At 41.6% G+C, this 23,435-nt stretch overlaps 1 protein-coding gene across 1 annotated transcript; it reads right to left on the bottom strand.

Annotated features, from left to right (window-relative positions):
• Positions 1-10,788: 10,788 nt before the first annotated feature.
• hoxc1a (homeobox C1a) lies at positions 10,789-15,192 on the bottom strand (the record flags this gene model as incomplete). The annotated part of the gene is given in 6 exon segments (XM_083895353.1): positions 10,789-10,818; positions 10,820-10,839; positions 10,842-10,905; positions 10,909-11,222; positions 14,620-15,045; positions 15,048-15,192. Coding segments are annotated over 6 exon segments (999 nt in total).
• Positions 15,193-23,435: the final 8,243 nt, after the last annotated feature.

Here is a 23,435-nt window from a genome sequence, read left to right as displayed (position 1 = left end):
TGAATGGAGCTGGCGGTTATTAAAGCAGAATTAGAGCGGGGAGGGGGGGGTGAGCGGGATAAATGATGGCGCAAATGGTTGTGCAGTGGAGACTGTGGAGCCGGATGGCACAGCATCAGTGTCATCAGTCTTTATTACCCTCCAGGGAACAGAGGGGGAGAGACAGGGAGCGGTCAGCGCCACGCACCCCTCCATCCTCCACCAACACCTTGGTTGCACCTCCTCATCCACCTGCTGGCCACACATTCAACTAATCCAGACACATACCTGCATGCTGACTCACAGTTTATCTTCATTCATTCCTCCAAACACACTGCACGTCAGTGTCGTCTATTCCACGCATACCAACAGATGGGGACACATACATGTGGGCACACACACAAACCCAAACACTCCCCCCCCTGTTTCATTTTACCCACCATAGGCTCTCTCTCCAGGCTTCTCTGCTTTGCCCATTCCCCTCTCTCCTGTTATCCCTCCTCCATTTTCTCTCTCACCGAGGGAGTGGAGGACCCACACCACAATCAATCATGGTGAAGTCACAGAGCACAGCGGCACACTCAGGGCACTGTGCAGATAAGCTGGAGAGGAGAGGAGAGGAGAGGAGAGAAACTATAAGGGCTGAACTTCAATGGTGGAAGGGCAGGGAGGCTTTGCTTTGGGTGAACAGTCAAAGAGTGGGCAAACTCTCCACCAAAGCAGGTCTGGAATGGATGGGTGAGCCAGTGCCATTGATGAAGCCCCCATGAGGCACAGCCCATCACCAGAGAGCTGTGCCTGCATACAGATGTGAGCATGCCATTGATATTCTCCCCATGTGCTGCTGCCCTTGCTCCGCTTCGCTTCTTTTTTCCTAATTAGAGGTTTATTTATTGATACCCCAGTTAATGTCTCTCCTAATTTTGCAATAGTTCCGTCTCCATTACTCGGGAGATTCATTTGCCGCAATGTTCAGAGCGGTGACTCCACTAGTTTGTGGGAACCTCCTCACTCACCTGGCCCCTTAAACCTGGCCCCTGCCCCCCAACACACTCTTGGATCCACCTCCTCTTTTGGTAACAGCACCTGCCAGGGATGAAATCTGTGTCACAAGGTTTCTAGGTAATCACAATCGGTCATTAAATGGCTGCCGCCTTTTTTTTTTTTTCAAACAAAAATTTAACTCCATTTTTCATTTTAGGTGAAATATGAGTTCATACATTTGCGTTTCTGTTCTGCTTTGCCTTGTAGCACCTACAAAGGTTTCTGTGGCGTTAGGACAAGTTTATTGACCATTATTTCCTATCAAAGCAACAGCATTCTCCACAAAATCCACAAATCACAAGGAGCTACACAGGCACTGCAAAAACACATTTAGTGTTTTTGGACTGGAGCAAATATTGATAAATGAAGTCCAGTATGAGCAGTGGATGACAGTGATGCTTTTGTAGGGACGATGGGAATAATCCGTTTAAGTGCATTACTCAACATTTGATGAAATAAGTTTATTGTATTACTTACCCAGAGTCAGACAAACTCATCTGTAATGATCCCATCTCTTTGTATTCTGTTGACAAATAGCTGTTTTGCTGCTGCTAATGCTCTAGCATATTAAGAGGGGAGCTACGCTAAAAGCAACTAGCATCTCTAGTAAGCAGAGAGGGTCGCTCTTCCCACAACTTCAAGGTTGGGTGGCCACTCATTAATCTGTATTACTCTGCCTTACTTGCTGTGCATAAATTATGATTTCATTAATTTTTTTCTTCTGGATAGTGATTCTTATGGTCTTGCTGCGTTTGTTGTTCGGCTCTGTTGTGAATTTTGGTCATTAAAGAGAATTCTGTGATAAATTAAAGAAACAAGAGCGCACCGGAATATATTAATTACCAAAGTAAAAAATATAATTGGATATATCTTGTTTTGTTCTTGTGCGAAACTTTATGTTAATTTAATTTGTGGATCTGGTGAAAGGCTCGACACGGGTCCACATTTTTTTATGTGAATGCCACTGCAATTTAAAAAAATCAAAGGTCAAATATACTGTATTCTATTTTTATTTATCTGCATTAACAAGTAACGTTGAAAGAGAAAAGTTCTTTAAATTCTATTTCAGACCTCGTTATAGCTTCACCTTACATGACAGCGTTGAATTCCTCGGTCACAGACAGTCATCATAAGTAATTGTGCCAACTCAGCCATAACAAAGTGACACAAATGTCACTATTTATTAATAGTTCTTTTGTGTTTATTTGGTGATGACGAAAGGCAAAATCTAAGATGAACAAAAGTCTGCCAGGTGACAAATCAATATTTCGACGATGTCAGGATTTCACCATCCTAAAGGCTTTCTGGTCCCTTCTGTAAATTGCCTAATCTCAGGTCTGGGCTGAGCTGTGCCTGACAAAATGTGTGTAGATTAACGCTCACATCACAACCCATGCACTGACTGTACCCCACCAAGTATGTCAATACGAGCTGATTGGATCATCCCTCTTATTTTGAACCCAGTCGGTGTCGTCCTGCCCATCTCTTCCAGCTGCTGCTGCTCCAAGCCCAGGTGCTGCAGCACATACGAACTCATGGATCACAATCAGCCCCCTCGTTCAACACCGCAACATCCCTGTCAGTCTCCTCTGTCTCCCCGGGGCTCGGTCTGATCCCATTTCAGCCATCACACTGACTACAGCTGCCCCTGGCGCCGCACTGGAATTGGATGGTCTGATGACTAGTGCCAATGGTCGATAACTGTCCCTTCAATGTGAACAAAACAATGAAACTCGCATCCCTGGGTATAATTCTGCGGCAGCGGCGTATGGCTGCTGCTGCTGTGGCTGCTGCTGCTGCAAATGTATCAATAGATGAAGAAAAGATACGAAATGAGAACAAGATATAAAAGCAGTTCATTGGGGGAATCTCTTTATCATAATGCACTAATGCCCTTCAGATAGGGAGGATGAGCTTTTGTGCAGCAGACATCAACACCAATGGGTTAACTAATGATGGCGTCCGCGTGACTGTGGGTGTGAGAGCGAGAGTGTGTGTGTGCATATATACCTTTGTGTGTTGTGTGTGTGTGCGTGCCTTTCACAGGTGATCAGTCAAGGCTATCCACTCAGCCCTTCTCTTGCAGCCCCCTCATTACAGCCCACTATCTCCTCTAAACACCTGCAGCCCCACAGCCCACCTTCAGCTTCCTGGGCCCACACGCTGCCTTTTTTTGTCCCAGTGTGGAAAGAGCCTGCCCATCACATCAATCTGCTGCATTGTTTATGTTTATGTACAGGAGAGAGGCTAAAAAAGGCCCCTCTTACTGTGGGCTTTATTGACTAAGCATTAAGCGGACATTATCAGGCGATAGCCTCGTTATTTATGAGCCGGTGATAAAGGCGGCACGACTGAGTTATGTGAGAACCAGGAGCAGGATGAAAGCTGCTCATACAGTAGCACTGATACCCGACACTTGCCTCTCTCCGTCGGGGCAGAGCGGCGCAGCAAAAGCGCGCCAACCAGAGTTGAAACACTCAAGGATTTATGGGTGGTGAATTTATGCTCCCCCATAGGTCAAAGAAGGGACTGTTTATCTGGGTTTCATTGTCACTGTCCTCGTGGCGCTGTGCTGCAGGTACTGAAATGTTCATATTTGCCTTAGGAGTGTAGCCAAAGAAGGAGTGGTGGTGGGGGGGGAGGATTACTTCCACTGACCTTCTGAACTTAGTTTTGAATTTTCAGAGCAACTCTACACATGCGTTTTTTTTTTCCGCGACGTTGACATAAATTATTCATGACTGAACAGGCCCCTCCTCAACCGTGTGCAGTTGAATTCTTGTACAGTATTTCAGAGGTATGTTGCGCAAGAGGTCGACGGCAGCCCTGTAAGACACGTATATGCAGCATGTGTTCCGGGGAGCCTCTCTCTCTCTCCACTGCTCAGACACGGACTTCCTTATTCATTGTTTTATAGCTGATGCTGATGTCACATCTTTAAACATACGTTCACGCTCACCTCTGTATACTGTACATTGCACCGTCTAATCCAGCCAAAGCCATCTTTCTCCTCAATAAACCAGGTCAACAAACAAAAAGCAATTATGTTGGGCAGCTGCCGCCTGGGAGTGGGTAATTACAGTGCAGTGTGGACAGCTTCATTCTAAACAGGTACTAAAAGCATCATTAATCATCCTCCCTCTGACACCTCACCCTGGTCATGTGACACAGGCTGCTGATGAGCTGGGGAGGGGGATCCGCCTTAGGGTGGAAGGAGCAAGACCTGATTGGCTCCTTCCAGAAGTCCTTTTAAAGGTCAGCCAGTGAGCAGCGATGACCTGCCAATGACCTTGTATCACTTGACCCCTGAGGGCCTACTGGGTCACTCTCTCATATCAGTCGGAGAGCAGGCTGTGGAGAGGCAGGAGGAAAGACGAATGACATTGGGAGAGGGGAAGAGGAGGAGAAGAAAGGTGCAAGTTAGAGGGAAAGGTTTTAGTGGAGAAGCGTTGGGAGGGGTGAAGATGAAATATAAAACAGTAGGCGTGAGGTTTGATTGAGCACCTGCTCTCTCTCATTTTGCATAAAATGGCTGATAAAAAGGTGTTTTTTTTTTAACAGCAAGGCCAGTCCTGATGGTCGCTCATCCATACCCTCTTTCCCCCCTCCTCTCGCTCTCTCTTCCCCACTCTCCCTTTCTCCATGTTCATTGTCAAGCTGTCCTCGTGTTGGCTCAAAGGGTTCTCATATGAATCTAATTCAAGAACATCTGTATGAGGAGCAAAAACATCTGTGTTTGTTGTGCTATTGCTGTTTGTCATTAGTGGAGACAACTAAGTGGAAAGTATTTGCAAAAAAAAGAAAAAAGCCGAACACAGCCTTCAGTATTACACACACAGTTATTTTCCAGCGCCGCCACTGCAGATATCATATTTTTTGGGGCTGTGAACGCGAGAATCAATCGTTTCACCGGGATGAAATACAGCCAAGATGGCGCCTGACAGAGACTTGATTGAGAAAAGTTCATGAACTGTTCGCTCACTGAGCAGACTGACACGGATGGCTGACTGACAGATGAAACGCACAGACGAATCTGAAAGACAGAGCGCCAACGTCCTAAAAAAACGATACCCATCCCTTTCTCCTCTGCCCCCCCCCCCCCCCCCCCCATACCTCCGCCCCACCCTTTCAACCCAGCTCCTCTTCTCTTCTCTCTCTCCATATGTCTTTGAATCTGTCACTATGGCAACCTCACCCCAGGGGCGGGGGGGTGGATCTGCCTCCGTTCAGACAAACAAGCATCAGAAGGCTCATTTATGAAGGTTTGTTTAGGGATTGTACTCCACTGATGAGAGGTCAAAACGTGCATTAACTGCACACGTGTGCGGACGTTAGAGTGAGCGTTTGTGTCTATTTACAAAAGACATGCGAGCGACATCTTGACAACCTTAAAGATGAACTGTAAACACCTTCAAAGGAAGGACTAACCATGTCTGTGGAACATTATCACCATTATATTGACCATATCAATTATTATAGTAACACCTTATGTCACAGTTTAGTACCGAGTAATCATTTTGTTATAGGGAGGTAACACTTTGGTAACATAAGGGAGGATGCATTTGAACGTCAGAATATTTATGGTAATTATACATTTTTAGTTCAATATTTTCATTACATTGACCCCAAGTTCCACGCCAATACCTGGATATTATTGTGTAAGTAACATGGTCCTAATATAATATTATCTGTACATTGCATTACAAAACTTAAAATGGCATTAGAATGAAGTTGGTTTGGTGTAACAATAATATACCTCCCCCATTGGTGAGTTATTACCATCCTAGTACCATATTGTGACTGTACTATAGTACCATAAGTGTTAGCATAATTACTAATTTAATGACTTTTAGGCCACTGGTAAATTTCCATTGATATCTTTTTTTTTAAGTACCATTATCACAAAATGCAGAGCGCACTGGCAGCAGCACAGCACTGGTGACATTAAATCAGTAAATTATATTTATGACATCATTAGCATAGCTGGTCCTAGGTTAAAACTGATGCCTCAGATGCTGTATCAGCACATTGTAAAGGCTCATTGCATTGTTTTTTTTCCCCTTCCTTTTCCTTTCACTTTGTGCTCGTCTGCAACTTTTGAAAGGGCAAACTAGTGAGTGGAGGGAGCAGCACAGGGGAGGTCAGGGACGATCAGATATGGAGTGGGGCCACCTTGGTTGATTGTACAGAGGCTGCACGATGCCAGGGTGTAGGTGATGTGGAGCTGCATCCTTGCACTACTCTGACACACTGCACCAAATGTCTCCAGAAACGAGTATAGTTTTCCAATGCAACAGATTCACAACCTTGACACAGTTTCACCTCTGCATGCACCCCTTTCTCGCGTGTTTCCCCCCCTCTCCACCCCATCCCCATGATACCTATACATTGACTCAAAGCCTTCCCCCTGCTCTTCCTTCCCCCTTTTCAAGAGCAAATTTCCCTTTGCAGCCAGAAGTGCTGAGTGCTGCTGTTTGTTTTGTACACACAAATTCGCTGAGGCTGTAAGCTGTCCCCAAACATCTGCTCCCTGGAGTGGAGCAGGAGAGGCAAGGCAAGGACTGGATTGGTGTGCATGTTGTTCACTGTGGCTCTGTCAGAATGTGTTATGTATGGGTGTGTGTGTGTGCGTGCATGTGTGTGTGTGTACATGCGTGAACAATTATTCAAATAGGTGCTTTGTATGTTTCGTGTAGCACTTAATTTGCAGCACATACAGAAACAAAACAAATATTTGTGTAATTGCACTCACTCACAGATACACACACACTCATTCGCTCCAGTACACACAGGTGCACACATTGCTTGAAAATGACCACAATTGTTTGATAGCCAAATTGTGTGAATGAGAGTGAATAGTTGGAGGAGCAGTAAAAGCTAAAAATGGGAGAGAAAATTCAAATGATTTCATAATTACAACAACAGCTGAGCTTCATATATTAGCAAGAGCTTAGATTTATCAATTGATTTCATTCCCCTGAGCTCCGGAAAGGATATCACATGCATATTATGCATTAAGTTAATTTTAGAGCAACTAGACATTCATTACAATGAGATCAAAAGGAACCCACTTGGAAATGTTCATTTGAAAAGATATTCTGGAAGGTGCATGCCACACACACACACACAGACACACACCCACCCACCCCCACACACACACACACACACACACACACACACACACACACACACACACACACACACACACACACACTACTACTACTACTACTACTACTCATGAGAAATAACACAAACTGTCAATAAACCAATTCCCTGTGTATACATCACTTGTTTCACTTTAATATCTCAGTTGAGACGTTTTATAAAAAAAATGCTACCTTTCTTTTGTGTTGCTTGAGTTCATTAATTATATCTGAAATGTACGGTGGCCCTGAAAGGTCAGGGCGCTGCAAATCCCACACCACAACACGACGTTAACACAAAAAACGCGCTGCAAACCCCCACAACACAACATATGAAGAAGAAAAAACGCGCTGCAAATTCCACAACAAAACACAACACAACACAAAACATTAAGAAAAACGCGCTACAAACTTACCCACGAGACGTTTACTGTCGAGAGATCCCCCTGCCTGCAGGTGTGGGGACGTGCATCACTTTCAAGTGTCCCCATGGAAACACTTCCGCTGTGTTGTGATATTTGCAGCGCGTTTTTCTTAATGTGTTGTGATATTTGCACGACATATGCATGGCTTGAAAGGATTTGATGAGGTTTTATATATATATATATATATATATATATATATATACATATATATATACACACATATATTTATACACACAGCTGTCAATGTCATCAGCCCATAGTGTGTCTTCAGGAAGGACTTACAGAAGAGAGACACAGATTCATCAGGTCTGAACAGAGTTAACAGAGTGAAATTAAAGGCACAGTTCACAATAATAATAATGAATAAATTATATAAATAATAATATATATATGACTAATAAACTTTTATTTTCACCCTCACCCCATGCATAAAAGTCACACTAAAACACCCCCATCTACTTCTGTGTTCATGAGTGAATCAATTGTTTCATAGAAACTGTGATTAAGTCATTTTGGATTTATGAAAAAAAAAACAAAGTGCACACCTGCTGCAAGCATCCGCTGAGCAAACTACAACCTGTAACTCCAAGTACCTGGTGGCAAGGGAACATATTTGCACGAGATGATGAAAGAGTTTCTAACAAGGTCAACCTAACACACTTCTCAGCAGGAAATCTGTGGACGTGAGAGATTATTTCTGTAGTCACAGGTTTTGGATCATTTGTTCGTTACACTGATTGTTTGCTTTGTTTAATCGTCGTCGTCACAAGTGTGCACGCGCACGTCATTTGCATTAAAACACACAGCCATGTTTGATTTTCACTTTTTGCTCAGCATGTATGTCACTTCTGTTCTGTGCGTGTGTGTGTGTGTGTGTGTGTGTGTGTGTGTGTGTGTGTGTGTGTGTGTGTGTGTGTGTGTGTGTGTGTGTGTGTGTGTGTGTTAGTGTGTTTACACACTAAAAAATGTGTGTTAAATGTAAATTTAAAATAAACGAGGTTCAACACATTGAAGAATCACTGTCTTGTAAAACTTTTAAATGGTAGTGCTGTCAACAGCTGCAATGTTATATTTCTGTTAATATTAACGATTTAAAAAAAACATTATAAAAGATATTGTTTGGCATGGATTAATGTCTGAAGGTTTAAATAAATATCAAGCAGTTATGTATGAAATATTTAAACAAGGGGGCGTGTTAATGAATAGTTCTATTTTTTGTTAACACTGACTCAGGCATGGAATCATATTAAGTGTTAAGTAACTTTAATATTTCAACTTGTTCTATTAAAAATAGGTCTGAAGTTTATATATAAAAAACATTAGGTGAAAAGAGTTTATAAAGTGAGCCAGTGGCATGTTTTTCGCTTATTAGAATAAGAGATGGGGCGAAAATTGGGTTATCTGGAACACAAAAATTAATTATATATATTGGCTTGTTATGGAATTATAATATGAACAATTATCATATGGCCTGGTCCCTCTTCTATTCAGCTCGATGAAATATTATTTTGTGGACACAGCACGAGAACAAAAGCGCTTGTTGAAAGGAGGAGAAGAAAAAAAAGAAACTAAAATAAAACAAGGAAAGCTCAGAGTTCGAGGTCACCCTCACATGAATGCTGCGTCTATCTGTGTGTGAGCCGCTGACCGGGTCATCGCTGTCCTGAGGCAAGGCACGGGTCAAGAGGTGAGGGGTGAACTCCGGTGTAAGTGCATATATTAGCTTGGCCTTGCAGCCTCCATGTCCCGTCCTGCAACTGTCCTCCATATTTACATTCCATTAAACACATGCTGCACGTTCTACTCGATTCATTTTGATTGTATTTATAAATTAGATTCTTTTTTTAAATTATTATTATTATTTCTAAGCTATAACCACCCACGTGCTTAACGTTAAACGCCTTGTTATCATTAATATCCCCTTTGGCATCAGCAGCCTTCACATCCCGTGCAAACACCGCTAATTGAAAGCTAAATAAAAATATTCCCACACATGAAATGAATGTGTCTGATGGAGCGTGCCTTGATATTAAAAGAGACATTAACATGATAGAAGCACCTTGTGATGGCGGGAACAGAGCAGTGTTTAAGGGCCGAGCTTTATAATCATTTACTTTCTATGAGATGAGATGGGGAATCTGGAAGGAATATTTAGCTGCTCCGACTGCAGGGGCCGCACTTTTTTTATTGGTTGCTGTGTAAAAACAGCGCAGGCAGCGTTTTATTGTCTGCTCTCCCGCATGAGTGTTCAAGCTAAATTATCTTTTTTTTTTTTTCTGACGCACATACAGGAGTAATAAAAGACGCAACAACTCCCGATCGTGATATTCCTCCATTCCATTTACGCGCAGTTACAGATTCGCAGAAATGCTCCCAGATTTGTGCCTCAAATAGATGGATCACCACGGATCAATAGTCTTAATACGAGCGGCCAATAAATCCATGAGTCAATTATGGCATTTTAGTATTTCCTTATGGGCTGAGGATAATGAAAACCTCAAGATGGGAGGGAAATAAGTTGCACACAGAGTCAGAGCAGCGTCTGAGCTCCTCTACACTGGCCTGATAATCATCTGCTAACGTGTCAGCTAATAAATGTGCATTGTCTCAAACAGGTGCATCTTAAATTAAATAAATAAATAATAATACAAAACATTCAGGAAAGGACGTTTCCATAAGTTGACTAAGGAGAGTTAGTGGAATATTTGTTTTAAAAACTATCTTTATATGTCGACAAAAATAAAAAATTGTCAAATGTAAACCATAAACAGTCCAATAAATAAATAAATAAATCGTCTTGTTTTTTAAACAAATCAAAGAGACACAGCATGTCCTGTTAAATAAATATATTCAAGGTCTGTTTCTGTATAATTGTACAACATAAATAAACACTGCATCGTATCACAATCAATATAAAGTTTGGATGTCGTCGTTTACATTGTGCACAAGATGGCATCGCGAAAATGTAATGACTTGAATTTTAATATTCAAATGCAGAGAGCGCCGGTCTGAGGCCGAGGACGAGGATGACTGATTGTTTTGACCCGTTGTTGCATGAAGAAGTTTCGCCATCGCTCGCTTCTTGTAATAATCATCCATCGTGGTATAAGCAAATAGAAGTGAATGCCTGAGTGAAAGCGATGCAAACGTGGATGAAAAAAAAAAAAAGGGTGCAGGGCTGATCCGGCTCCAGCGGCTCAGGAGTTCAGGGGCAGGTGTTTCGGTGCAGCTCGGTCCTATAGGGAGAGGCAGGTGTCCGGGCTGTCTGAGTGCAGAGCCGCGGGCCCCGACTCTGAGAACAAGCCGTGCCTCTGTCATTTCTTCTGCTTCGTGAGTCTGTTCTGGAGCCACACTTTCACCTGCGCCTCGCTGAGCTGCAGGGCGCAGGCGACCTCCACCCGCGTGGCCCGCGTCAGGTACTTGTTGAAGTGGAACTCCTTCTGCAGCTCGGTCAGCTGCTCGGTGCTGAAGCTGGTCCTCGGGGTCCCGGTCACCGTGCAGGGATGACCCACTGCGCAGAAGCTGCTGCTGCTGCTGCTGATGATGATGCTGCTGCTTCTTCTTACTCCAGCCTTCATAGCCTCCACTCCCGAGCCAACAACACTGAACCCGCAGGTCATGTGGACTCCGGCTGCAACACAGGACGTGGGAAAACAGTGAGGTTAATCACAAAGAGAAGCACAAGCCCCATATAAATAAAATGACTCACACCCATCCCATAATTACTGAGAGGAAAACAACATTGTGTTATAATAAAGTCTGGTCACTTGTGGCTTTCTTGTGAATATTCGTGACTTCTGGATGCATATAAAGGTCATTCCATGATTAAAAAAAAAAAATGAATAAAAGTCACAAGTTTGGTAGAATGGAAAAGGAGATAAGAACAAATATTAAATTCATTGTTATATATATATATATTAAACCTTTAAAATATTGATTTGTATATATATATATATTTAAATATATATATAACTTGTTTATAACAATTGGAGTCAACTTGTTCTGTCTCTGCAACACATCAACTTCAACTTCAGCACCAGCCTAAAGGCACATTGCAATTTTTTTTTTTGGGTGCAATAAAACAGGTGCACATGCAGGGAAGACCTGGACTTATAGATACAAGAACATCTGTATAACAACAACAACAACAGACCATAAAGCCTGAAAAACAAAAACACCCCGCACGTCACATCACTGCAGGGACGTTGTCCTGCATGATAAGGTCTGAGACACAGGAAGAAGAAAAGAAAAGGAAAGAAAAGGCAGCGCTGTATTTTACAGATGTATGTGATAGTATATATAGTCAGAGAAATATTTAGCGATTTAAAACAACTTTGCAGCTTAACAGTCCATTAACTGTATTCATCAGAATCGTTAATAATTTGCCTTTAAGCCCTTCCATTGCCAGTGACAGTTTTACAGTTTACAAATCCTTTCAAACACTGTATCAGTGACAAATGCCTCCCGTTTTTCCCTCTGAGGTTGCAGGGTTACACATTAAAGTATCATCTGTGCTACTTATGTGCAATGAATGACAGGAACCGCAGCTACAGCTTGATTTTTCACCGCTGACATTGTGAGTGGTCGCCAGTGTGTCTTTGCCTCTGAGAAAATGTGCTGCTGCTGCAGCATAATGGAGTCAGCGTGCCAGGTGTAGTCCAATGTGTCCTACCACAACTCATAGAGAGGAAGGTTAACAGGCCTCTAGCCACTTGGAAAAGCACAGCAGATGGAAAGGTCACTTATAGGATAAATGTCGACATCTGTGTTTTAAGAAAATGAATGTCAAGGTAACCAAGGCTGGGAAATTAGAGGGAAGAGAATATGAAGAACCAATGCAAGGGGGGGGGGAAACTGTGTGTAATTAAGAACTTCAGCTTTCAAGAGTGCAAATCACATGCACATTCTGATTAATGGCTCCAAAGATAATAGAATTGATGCCAGCCAGAAGGCATAAAAGAATCAAACTAAATATTTGAGGAATGACTTGCACGTTTAAAAATAGCCAGCCAGCACAGGGAATTTAGGGGCCTTCCAAGCCAAGGAGAGGGAAGAAGAAAGGGGATAGATCAATACACATTGCCTCAGTCATCTGGGCATCCAGCCCACAGTAATTCAGGTGCTGTCAAAGCATAATTGAAGAATGACGCACTGGGAATATACACAGTGAGCCAGGAGATCAGGTTACAGCAGGTCTGTGAAGACCTTTCAACATGGAAGAATACGCGAGACTTTGTATTGTGCCAAAACCGATACAGCCTCCAGAAGAAAGCGTACTTTCACTAATGACTCTTCTCTGAGTTACACTGTAGTGCTAATGAGCTACTCCTACAGATGATCCCCCTTCGGAGAGATACAGAGAGAGGTTACAAAGATACTCAGAGTTCTGCGAGGAGACGTCTCAGTGTGTAGGGTGTGTGTGATGTGTGTGTGTGTGTGTGAGTGTGTGTGTGTGAGCAAATGGCTTCCTCAAGTGCACGGGTTCGGATCAGATGGGAGGCTAATGTGTTTTATGAATAAAACGACTCAAGACCAGACGAAGGTTGTTGTTGTTGTTGTTGTTGTTGTTTTCACCTTTTGCCTCCCTCACTGGGGCATCGTCAGGGAAAGTTTACCAACTCATCTACATTCTGAGCAGGCGTCGTGCCAAAAGCTAGGGGAAAAGTTATTTTTGTTGCATCCGAGAGTCACCGATCTGATGTTATTTTCTGCTTTTCTCACAGCGGCATCACAAGGAAAATGTTTATGGAGGTGTGATGTGTTACAGTATTAAATCCCCTTCTAGTTCTAGGATGTGTGCAATCAAAAAAACTATCCAGTAAATATACAGCAGTGCAGTCAAATTACAGGTGTCGATGTGACCTTTTGGTTTGCTATAATGCAATAACATCATTTTCCATAGTAATCTGAACTGAGCAGTGTTTGTGAATCTCCGGCCTTGATAATCATCAACATGCATCTGTGGTCACTGAACATCTGAGATAGCAGCAGCCACCTTCACAACAAACCAACCAACAAACAAACAAACAAACAAGCAAAGATAAGACCTCTGCACTTGCAAATCTTACATCTACATCTTAAAACTTATGAGACTCCAGTGTCCAGTCGCCCCCTCTGACACTATCGATCAAATGGAGGATCCATATAACTCATATAAAATTGGATATTGATAGGCATTTCTCACATTATTGGGCTATTGGTATCTTTTAGAATATCATCTGGGATGTGTGTATCCGTCTGTGGGCTCTCTGCCCAGGACTCATCAGTCAGGGAAATGATGATCTGTGACAGCAATTATGTTAAAAAGGTGGACACATGTAAAGGTGCTGCAAACTGAAATCAATACACAAGGGCTTTCATTACAAACAGACATCTAATCAATAGTCAGGGAGCTCTGCAGCCTCACAAGAGTAAGTTTTACTCAACTTCCTGTGAGTCTCGACAGGCAGTGGTCTGCTGCATTATTCAAAAGCTAATGGTAAGTAAGGGCAGGGGTAAATAATTGATCATTTTCTGGGTTGCATACACAGCTGAGGCTGAACGGGCCTTTTTACTGTAGCTCAGCCTGAGCTTCTGTGAGCACAGACTCTAAACTCTGACTGTAACAGGAGGAGGAGGAGGAGGTGGAGCAAAGATGTTAAACAACCTGAGAGATTTACATTAACATGGAACAGTTGTGTATTCAAATCTGGCGCCGTGTAGACAGCTAGAGATGCTGTTAAAAAAGAGAATGCACTTTATTTCTATATTTTAATTCAGCTTATTTCAAAGAGGAAACTGTGCACAATGACGCGCAGCACACGTCAGCACTCTCTCTCACACACACACACACACACGCTCTCTCTCTCTCTTGCAGCTTTCAGTGAAAACTTCGACCTAACTTTGGCAACTATGAAAAAAAGTTACCCAATTCTCTCTTTAATCAAACATTAACAATTCACATCATCAAATGCATATCTCGAGTTAAAAGTTTCAGTCTATCATCACAAAAACAACAAACAAACAAACAAACAAACATAAAAACTTACCCGCCCTGTGCTGACTCCTCTTTATTCTCATCCACTCAAAAGTTTCATCCTCATCAGCCATGATAGAATCTGATGTGAGCGAACTTCGCACGGCGACCATGTCAGTGTCGAGGTCACCGTGAGGCTGCGTTTGAATAGTTTGCTCTGAAAGTGACATAAAATCGCCAGCTCCAGTCTCGCCGTCCGTTAACGCACAGTGTCCGCGTCTTGGAGAGTTCTGCCCCTGCGCCCTGCACCGCCAGGGGACACGGGACGAGTGGGGGCAGGCCGGTGTGGAGGAGCCCCCGAGACTCTCAAACACAAACACTGGAGGAGGAGTAGGAGGAGGAGGAGGAGGAGGAGGCAGAGGGGGGCTGACAGAGGAGGTGCACAGAGTTGAACTGTTGTTGAGAGTTAAGTAGTGAGGACGCGGAGAATTAAATCCTCCAGTTTTCTCTCCTCATCACGGCTGCAGAGTTCAGGATGAGTCCTGGCGCCCAGGTCCCGCTTTATGACCTCTTTTGCTCGGCAGCAGCCGGTGAACAGTGGGCTTCTTCTCTCCCCTTCGGCCGTTAACTCTTGATAGGAAGTCATTATCACCTCTCCCTGCATACTCATTGGACGCGGGTGCACTTCATGCCCGGCCTCTCATGCATTCACAAACGCATGGTCAGGCGGCTGGACGACCGTGGGGACCTTCCTCAGAGGAGTAACAGCAGGTCCTGATTGATGGAGATGACGTGCCCCGCTGGTGTTGGCCAATAGCTGGACATCTGTGTCATCAGGGAGCGCAGCGCTGATTAAAGCGAGTCAGGCTAATGCGAGGCTGACTTCTCAGGTCATCATTTTAATGGTGTCCGAAAGAGTGAAGCATCACGTTAGGCCTCAACAAACACATACACACAGAGGAGTGGACAAAAACACTATCACGATATTAGTCGATAATGATCTCGATTCACTATAATATGGATAAAGATTAAGTTTTGTTCCTGGAAGATTTAACATTTAAAAACCATTTTTATTGAGGTTTTGTTTCATGAGAGCAGCATGCAATACGAAATAACGAATACAAGGTCAAAAAAGAGAGGGGGGAGACAATACAGACACTTATTTTAAGTATTGTTCATAACTTCTACGTCCTGATACTTCCCAGAAATTGCAGTTCTAACCAAAAAAATGCCCCTAAACAACAGGTTCACCATCATCACAATCATCACAATCATCATACTCATCACGCATCATCATAATGACCGAGTTTTTATTGGTTTCTCACCTGTTCACGCAGGCCAAGACGTCAAAAAAACGCGTAAGGTAGTATATATTTTAGGTCAAATTCCTCTAAAATTATGTTTTTTTTCTATAAAAAATAGAGACCCCCCCCCCCAGGAGTTTGGCCTACACTGATGCAGCTAATGGATTATGCAAATATGAGGAGGCTTCTTGAAAAAGCCAAAGCCCTCTTCAGCAGAGGCCATAGGTCATGAGAAAGGCACACTTAATGGGGTCAGAGGTCGTGACAGCCAGTATTTAGAAGTTCAGCGGCAGCAGATTTGTAATTAGTCTCGAACAAATACAAAAAAAAAAATGGCTCCGCGAGCATGAGACCAAGAAGTTGTACAAGTGACAGAAAAGACATGTGATTCCCGTTCAGTAACGTTCCAAAAAAATAAAAATAAAAGCTCCTCACAACAATGTTTTTTGTTGTTCACTCACGAATTAATCAAGTGGCCTCATTTTCATAAATGGCGCTAAATGATGTGCTTTAAACTCACAGGAGTGACAAAACAAACACGTGTGCATGGGACGAAAACATGCAAACAACGTCATTTGCCTGGCTGACAAACCAGAGGTGCAGAGGTGAACCTGTCACTGAGTGAAACACCTGCAAGCAGCATTTTAAATGACTCATAAACAACTAATAATGAAACACATTCATTGAGTTTGTTTATTCTCCATCTGCATTAAACTGAAGCTATTTTACATTTCCTTAAAAAAAATCCACGTTTCACGTTTGAAACTTTAAAAATAAATAAATCTTGATTTCCTTTTTGTGTGTGTGTGTCACGTGACTGTCTCACACAACACTATAAACTATCACTGAAGCATCCACTTAATCCACTTTAATCACCGAATACAATGAACGATGTTGCATTCAATTATTTACGTCTTAAATATAAGCCTTATAATATAATATAATAAAATATAATATAATATAATATAATATAATATAATATAATATAATATAATATAATATAATATAATATAATATAATATAATATAATGTATACAATTATTGTTATTCACAAATGGGCATTTCATTAATAAACTCAATTTATTTAATGTATCGCACGTTTCTGCTCTTATCCTTTTTTATTATTATTATTATTATTATCTTTAAACAACGTTCGCCGGCGTCTTTTAAAGTCTGCAGTAATTACAATATAATTCAGCGTAATGAACAACTTCTAACTGCATTCTTACAACACAGAAATATGGTCCCAGCTGTGTGAGTTAATGGGATTCTACAGGCAGCGATGTGCTGAATGACTGAGTGCAATATATCCCTTCTCTCCGTGCATTTGCATGGCGCACTGATCCATCTTCGTGTCAGCTCGGAGGTTACTCAGGGTTCACGCGCTAGCTTGTTTCTCTCCTCCACACTCAATAAATAAATCTCTGCAGCTTTCTGTTTACCGCCTGAATATAAATTTGTTTGCAGTCGATCGAAGACCTGTGCGGAGGTATTAGAAATTGTATTTCTGTAATGGCTTTCAACAGAGTGAAGGGGGGGCAAGAGAGGAGGAAGATGTGGAGGAGGAGGAGGAGGAGGAGGAGGAGGAGGAAGGGAGAAAAAAAAACAGGTGTGAGCAATGTCTGCTTTCTCATATGCAAACGAATTAGGGAAAAAATGAAACAGCCTCAGCCCCATTATAGCTCTTGGACGCATTCAAATTACATTTAAAACCAAGTAACCTTTTTATCTTGTAGGACAAGAACGGTAATCCTTGTTTTGTTCCTTGAAGTGCCATATGTTGGATTAGCATATGTGAGGTGTTGTTCCACATCACTGCTCGCGCACCTTTGTGCAGCAGAAGTTATATGATCACATTTAGCACACACACACACACACACACACACAAACAAACAAACAACAACAAGAAAGAGTGATATTCAGTACACCGAGGCGTCTCTCCTCTGGACAGCTGGAACACATTTCACCTGAAACAACAAAGAGAAATAAATCTGAATTCAGGTGAAATATAGATGTCACAAATAACCATTAAAAAAAACCCACCTCTCTAATGTGTGTGCAGGCACTTCCATCATGCTCACTATTGTGTCTATTGTTCTGAGTGGAGGTGAAGCAAACATGGCAGCACTCATGGTGGTGGCTGTGTCAGGAGGCAGCAGGAGGAGGCAGAGGATATTGACTGATGCTAATTTGTTTTTGCGTCCATGCTCGGATGTGTGTCAATGGGAAGCGGAGGCCCATGCAGGGACGAGCCTGGCCGCAGCTCGGATTACCTCCACGGTTTGAACTGAACCCTCGTCCTGTTGCTGCTGCTGCGGCCACTGTTGACACATCAGACCTCTGTCTGGCCCTCCAACGCTGTCAGACCTCATTATGTGTCAGCTTTTGACTGGGAATTAACCAGCGCTGACAGACGACTGACACCACCAGTCGCAGAGGTCACTCGCTGGCTTTTAATGGGAGCGACAGCCATGTATGCTGCGTTTATGGAGCTCAAGCTCATCAGTGTGGCATCGGGATAGAGCTGTAAACAGGAACACACACACACACACAAAAAAGAGAAAAGCATGGTGAAATGGGGACAGAGCAGAGCTGAAGAAGAAGAAGCAGAAACAGATATTCAAGTGTGACACATTGACCAGTTGAAAGATGGCTATCTGTATGATTGATGGAGCGTGTCAGTGTTTTTCAAATATTGACGTTTTTTCTTTGAAAAATTGTGATGTTAGAAGTATAAGATCTACCTGGGTGTATATAGCCAGCCCACACACAATCCAGGGAAATCCCACTTGACAACAAAAGATCCATCTGCTCACTGTGTGAAAGTCTAATGATTGGTCTTATACTTTTATTGTTGAATGGTATGAAATCTGTCACAGTGCATGATCCATAATCATCAATCCAACGCTACTGCATGTGTGCAAATGGCCGGGGACATTACAGGCGGCTGCAGCACTGTGACAATGAAGCAATGTCTCGCTAATGCAAGGACTTTTCAACAATGGCCTGTAGTATATATGTACTGCAGCGCTTCACAGCTTCACTGAGCCAAGAGGCTCGGAGTCGGCAGAATCCCAAACATCATGACAACAAGCCATCAGTCATCTTCCCCCCAAGCTGCTGTGCACACTTGTGTGTTTCCGGAGTTCTTACTGTGGGAAATGAGCAGGGTTAAACATGAAACAGGAGGAAATGTTCATCACTGCAGCACACTCTCTAATATTCTCCCACATACAGCACTTTTCGCTGCAGGGAAAAGAGAGGGAGTGTTTTTTTTCCCCTTTCTGCTTAAACATCCCCTGCTTGTTCACAGTGGAGATCAGTAATCTACTGCGCATGCTAATCATGGTTAATAGCAAAACACTGCTAGGAAAATGAAACCATATTAATAAAGGACTAGTTTTCCTTTGAGGTGCAGGAAGGGTTCTTTTTTGAGCTGTTAAAAGAGTGAAAATCCTCCTGAATTTTTGCATGTAAACAACATATTTACAATATCAGTCAAATTTCATATTGTTTTTTTTTTTTTACATAAGAAGATAAATGCACTTTATTTCTCGTTGCCTTCACGAAAACACACACACACACACACAGACACATTTGGATTCTGTGTCAGCTTGTTCCTGCTTTAATGTTAAACATGATATTCCAAGCCATTTTTATTGTGCCACCATTCCATCAAATCACAATATGCAAGATGCTGTGTTTATACAAGTTTTACCTCAAAATAGAGCTACCTGCCTCAGGGCGTCTGAACATGAGAGTGTAAACAAGTAAACGACTGTTGAATACAAACAGAAAAGTGACACTGGTGCAATATGACTCTCTTTTTTCTTCCCCTTAGTTATTAATTCAGTTTTATTGAGGTTCAGGGAGGATTAAAAGCAATAACAGCAAAGGGCACGTCTGCTATCAAATGTCACACTTTCAACTCTTGTAATTTGTTTGTAAAAATGTCTTTAATTCCTTGTGGTTTGGAGACCTGCTGCTGCATGTGCCAAGATAAAATCCTATCATTCAATTTATAAATATTATGTGTTTTATATACTATGCTGCACACAGAGACACACGCTTACATGTTAAATATCAAACAGTTCACTTCATAAATGTGTGATTTATCGCACGACGGTTGTCTTCGACTTTTCCTAACACGAGAGTGTCTAATAAAGCGGTGATTTTCATGCAGCTTTTTCTATGACAGAACAAACCAAAAAGACAGCGTGCATTGATTAGACTGTGTAATAAAGCCATTGGGTGTTAAATAATTGCAGGGGTAATCGATGACGGTCAACATGTGACATTTAGCAGGGTTACTCTTGTGATTACAAGTTCATTCATTTCAGCTCCTCAGAGGGAAGTGTGAGCTCCAGCAGTACACACACACACACACACACACACACACACACACACACACACACACACACACACACACACACACACACACACACACACACACACACACACACACACACACACACACACACTCTTGTACTTGCTGCATACTGAGGACCGGGTAAAAGAGCTGACAAAGTGAGGACCAGCATTTCCACTTTATTAATCAACACAATTACAAATATCTACTTCATGAATGACATCTACTAAAATTTGACCCAAAATGTTTGGTCCAAAATTTGAAAAAAATGTTTTCCCAAATTTGACAAAACGTCATACTATACTGTCATCCATAATTTGAAAAAAAAAATGGACCCAAAATTTTTGGTCCAAAATTTGAAAAAAAAAATTGGACCCAAAATGTTTGGTCCAAAATTTGAAAAAAAAATTGACGCAAATTTTTTAGTCCAAAATGTGAAAAAAAATGGACCCAAAATGTTTGGTCAAAAATGTGAAAAAAAATTGACGCAAAATTTTTGGTTCAAAATGTGAAAAAAAAAATTGGACCCAAAATGTTTGGTCCAAAATTTGAAAAAAAAATTGACGCAAAATTTTTAGTCCAAAATGTGAAAAAAATGGAACCAAAATGTTTGGTTCAAAATTTGAAAAAAAAAATTGGACCCAAAATGTTTGGTCCAAAATTTGACAAAAAAAAGTCATAATCACAAAAGTGATTTCAATGAAAACAAAGTGAGGACCGACCAAAATGTCCTCACTCCGTAAAAATGTCCTCACTTTGTTGGTTAAAAACCCTCACTGGTCCTCAGTATGGCGCAAGTACAAGAACACACACACACACACACACACACTCATCCTTAACTGGGAAACATTTAAAATGTCATTGATCTTGATAATGCTGTGCACTTATGTGACAGTAACAGTTGTATGAGATTCCGGAAGTCAAATATCCAAAATTGATGAGTCCAAAGCAGTTGAGTTATAATCCATCTAGGTGAGCGATGCCCCGGCCTGGTTCCACGTGAAGGAGCAGACAAATAAATAAAACCCATAAAGGTGACACAGGAAAATTGATACTTAACAATCACAGGCGAGCAACAAGCACCCAGACAGACTGGTGGGCAGCAGTTACTACAGTGGAGGGGGAAAAGACTGGGAAGGTCAATAGGTCGTAAAAAGAATATAAACCTCCTTTAGTTAATGTTTGGGTTTTACACAACAAATAGAACAAAGTAGTGCATGCATTGGTCCCTGCATGGGAAAATCAATACATTCACAAACATAATGTTCAAGGGTTGAACTTAAATTTGAACTTAAAATTTGAGTGAACCCAACTTGATGTTACATACTGATTAAACAGAGGGTTAAGTCGTTTAACTTTAGATCGTTTGCTGTTGAAAACATGTTATATCTTGTCAAGAGTTGCTTTTAGATGTTCTCCCCATCTGTACAACTGAGTTTGCCAGCTGCCTTAACATCACACTAAATCAACATTAACGTCTAAAAGATGACATTTATTTCACTTATTACACTTTGTTTCCTCTGTTTATCAGACGGATCCTTTGTCAGCACTTTTAGTACAACTTTGTAGTTGTGGTGCTACAGCTTCATTTCCCCCACCTCAGAACATACAGAGAGAAGTAAAATGAATGGTGACCACTAATCACAATTGGTCAAGACATCGGATAATTCATGAAAATGTAATAACTTGGGGTGTAATGGTCAAGAATTGTGATGATGAATGGCGTCACAGATGAGGATTCATTGACGGTGATGTCACCTACAGTGTGAAGTTGCTCATAATTCACCAATGATGTTTGAGAAGCTTAAACAGGCTATGTGGGCCAGACAATATCAGCTCGCAACTATCTTTGATTTAAAGCGCTGCTGTTGTCAGTGAACCCTGAACAGGTCAGGGTCAGACGATTTTTTATCATAGTCCTGTTTTTTTTGTATGCTTTTTTTCCTCTGAAACTCTTAGAAAGTGAGGAGCAGCGCTGAACTTCTTCACAGTCCATTGACAGGAATCCCTGTATGACCTTTAAATCGTTAGGGAAAAACAAAACATTACATTCAAATGCTTTGAAACACAGATACAGAAATGTACAAACCTGATTTTAAGCACAGACATAGTTTTAAATCACAGTGACATTTGATATCATGATAAAACACAATCTTGGTTACATTCTCTACGTTTATTGCTTAATCACTCAGAGACTCAGAGCACAGATGGGCATCTCTCATCTTGTGTTTAGGTCAAGCTGTTTTTACCCAAATGGGAGCTCAATAAATATTATAATTGTAAAATTAGTATTTATTTGTTTTTAACCTGTCCTGTCCAGTACCTTAGGCAGGCACTATGGTATTACTATTGTTTTTTTTTTTGCCTAAATCCTATATCACCTACATCCTCAGTTGATCAGATCATGTGATTTTACCCCTTTAAGATAACGGCCTATGATAATGACCTATGTCAAGTGTGTGAAGTTTTTTGTGCTTCCTGAAAAACTAGAAAACATTAGTTAGGCGATTATTTTAACAGGGTTACGATATGCAGGACGAGTCTGTAATACTCGCCTTGCTATATGTATATGTATGTTTTGTTATTTAAAATTATAAACCGAATTGTAAATAAAGACATGACAAGGATTATGTGCTTTTGTGTGTTTATCGTACAAAAAAAATTGTGAAGCATGTGCAACAAATTAGAGCACATGTGGATAAAGTAAGTAAAGATTAAAAACACACATCCTGTGCAACAGTGCACAATCTGTAAAGAGACATGGATTTGGCCTTTCAACCAACAAACAGCCATATAATCCCATTAAAAAAAATGATTTGTTATCATTATAAGCATGTATTTCCTCTCATATAATGAATAGATTTACCAATAAATAACAGGGAGACTGCAGCAGATTATTGTGCAGTAACAAGATGAGCTCCAGGGTCCATGTTTGCTCAGTGCAGGGGGAAAGTGTTATGAGAGAAACTTACAGCACGTCTTTGTTAAGCACACAGCAGTTCTGTCTTCATGGCAGCTTAAGAAAAGTCTTCATGCACGGAGCATTTTTCAATTCCATCCTCAAAAACCAGTTTCACAACAGCTGCAAATGGGACAGTTAAACATCAGTCACTGTAAAGGACACAACGCAAAAACGCTGGAATTAATGATGGACCGTAACCAAAGCTAGTTTCATGGCAGCTCGGCTTGCTGTCATTTATCACTTCAAAGATCCAC

The sequence above is a fragment of the Microchirus variegatus genome (assembly GCF_963457635.1).
Source record: "Microchirus variegatus genome assembly, chromosome: 9".
Classification (NCBI taxonomy): domain Eukaryota; kingdom Metazoa; phylum Chordata; class Actinopteri; order Pleuronectiformes; family Soleidae; genus Microchirus; species Microchirus variegatus.
The sequence above is the reverse complement of the archived record's forward strand: the minus strand, read 5'-3'. Positions and strand labels throughout refer to the sequence as shown.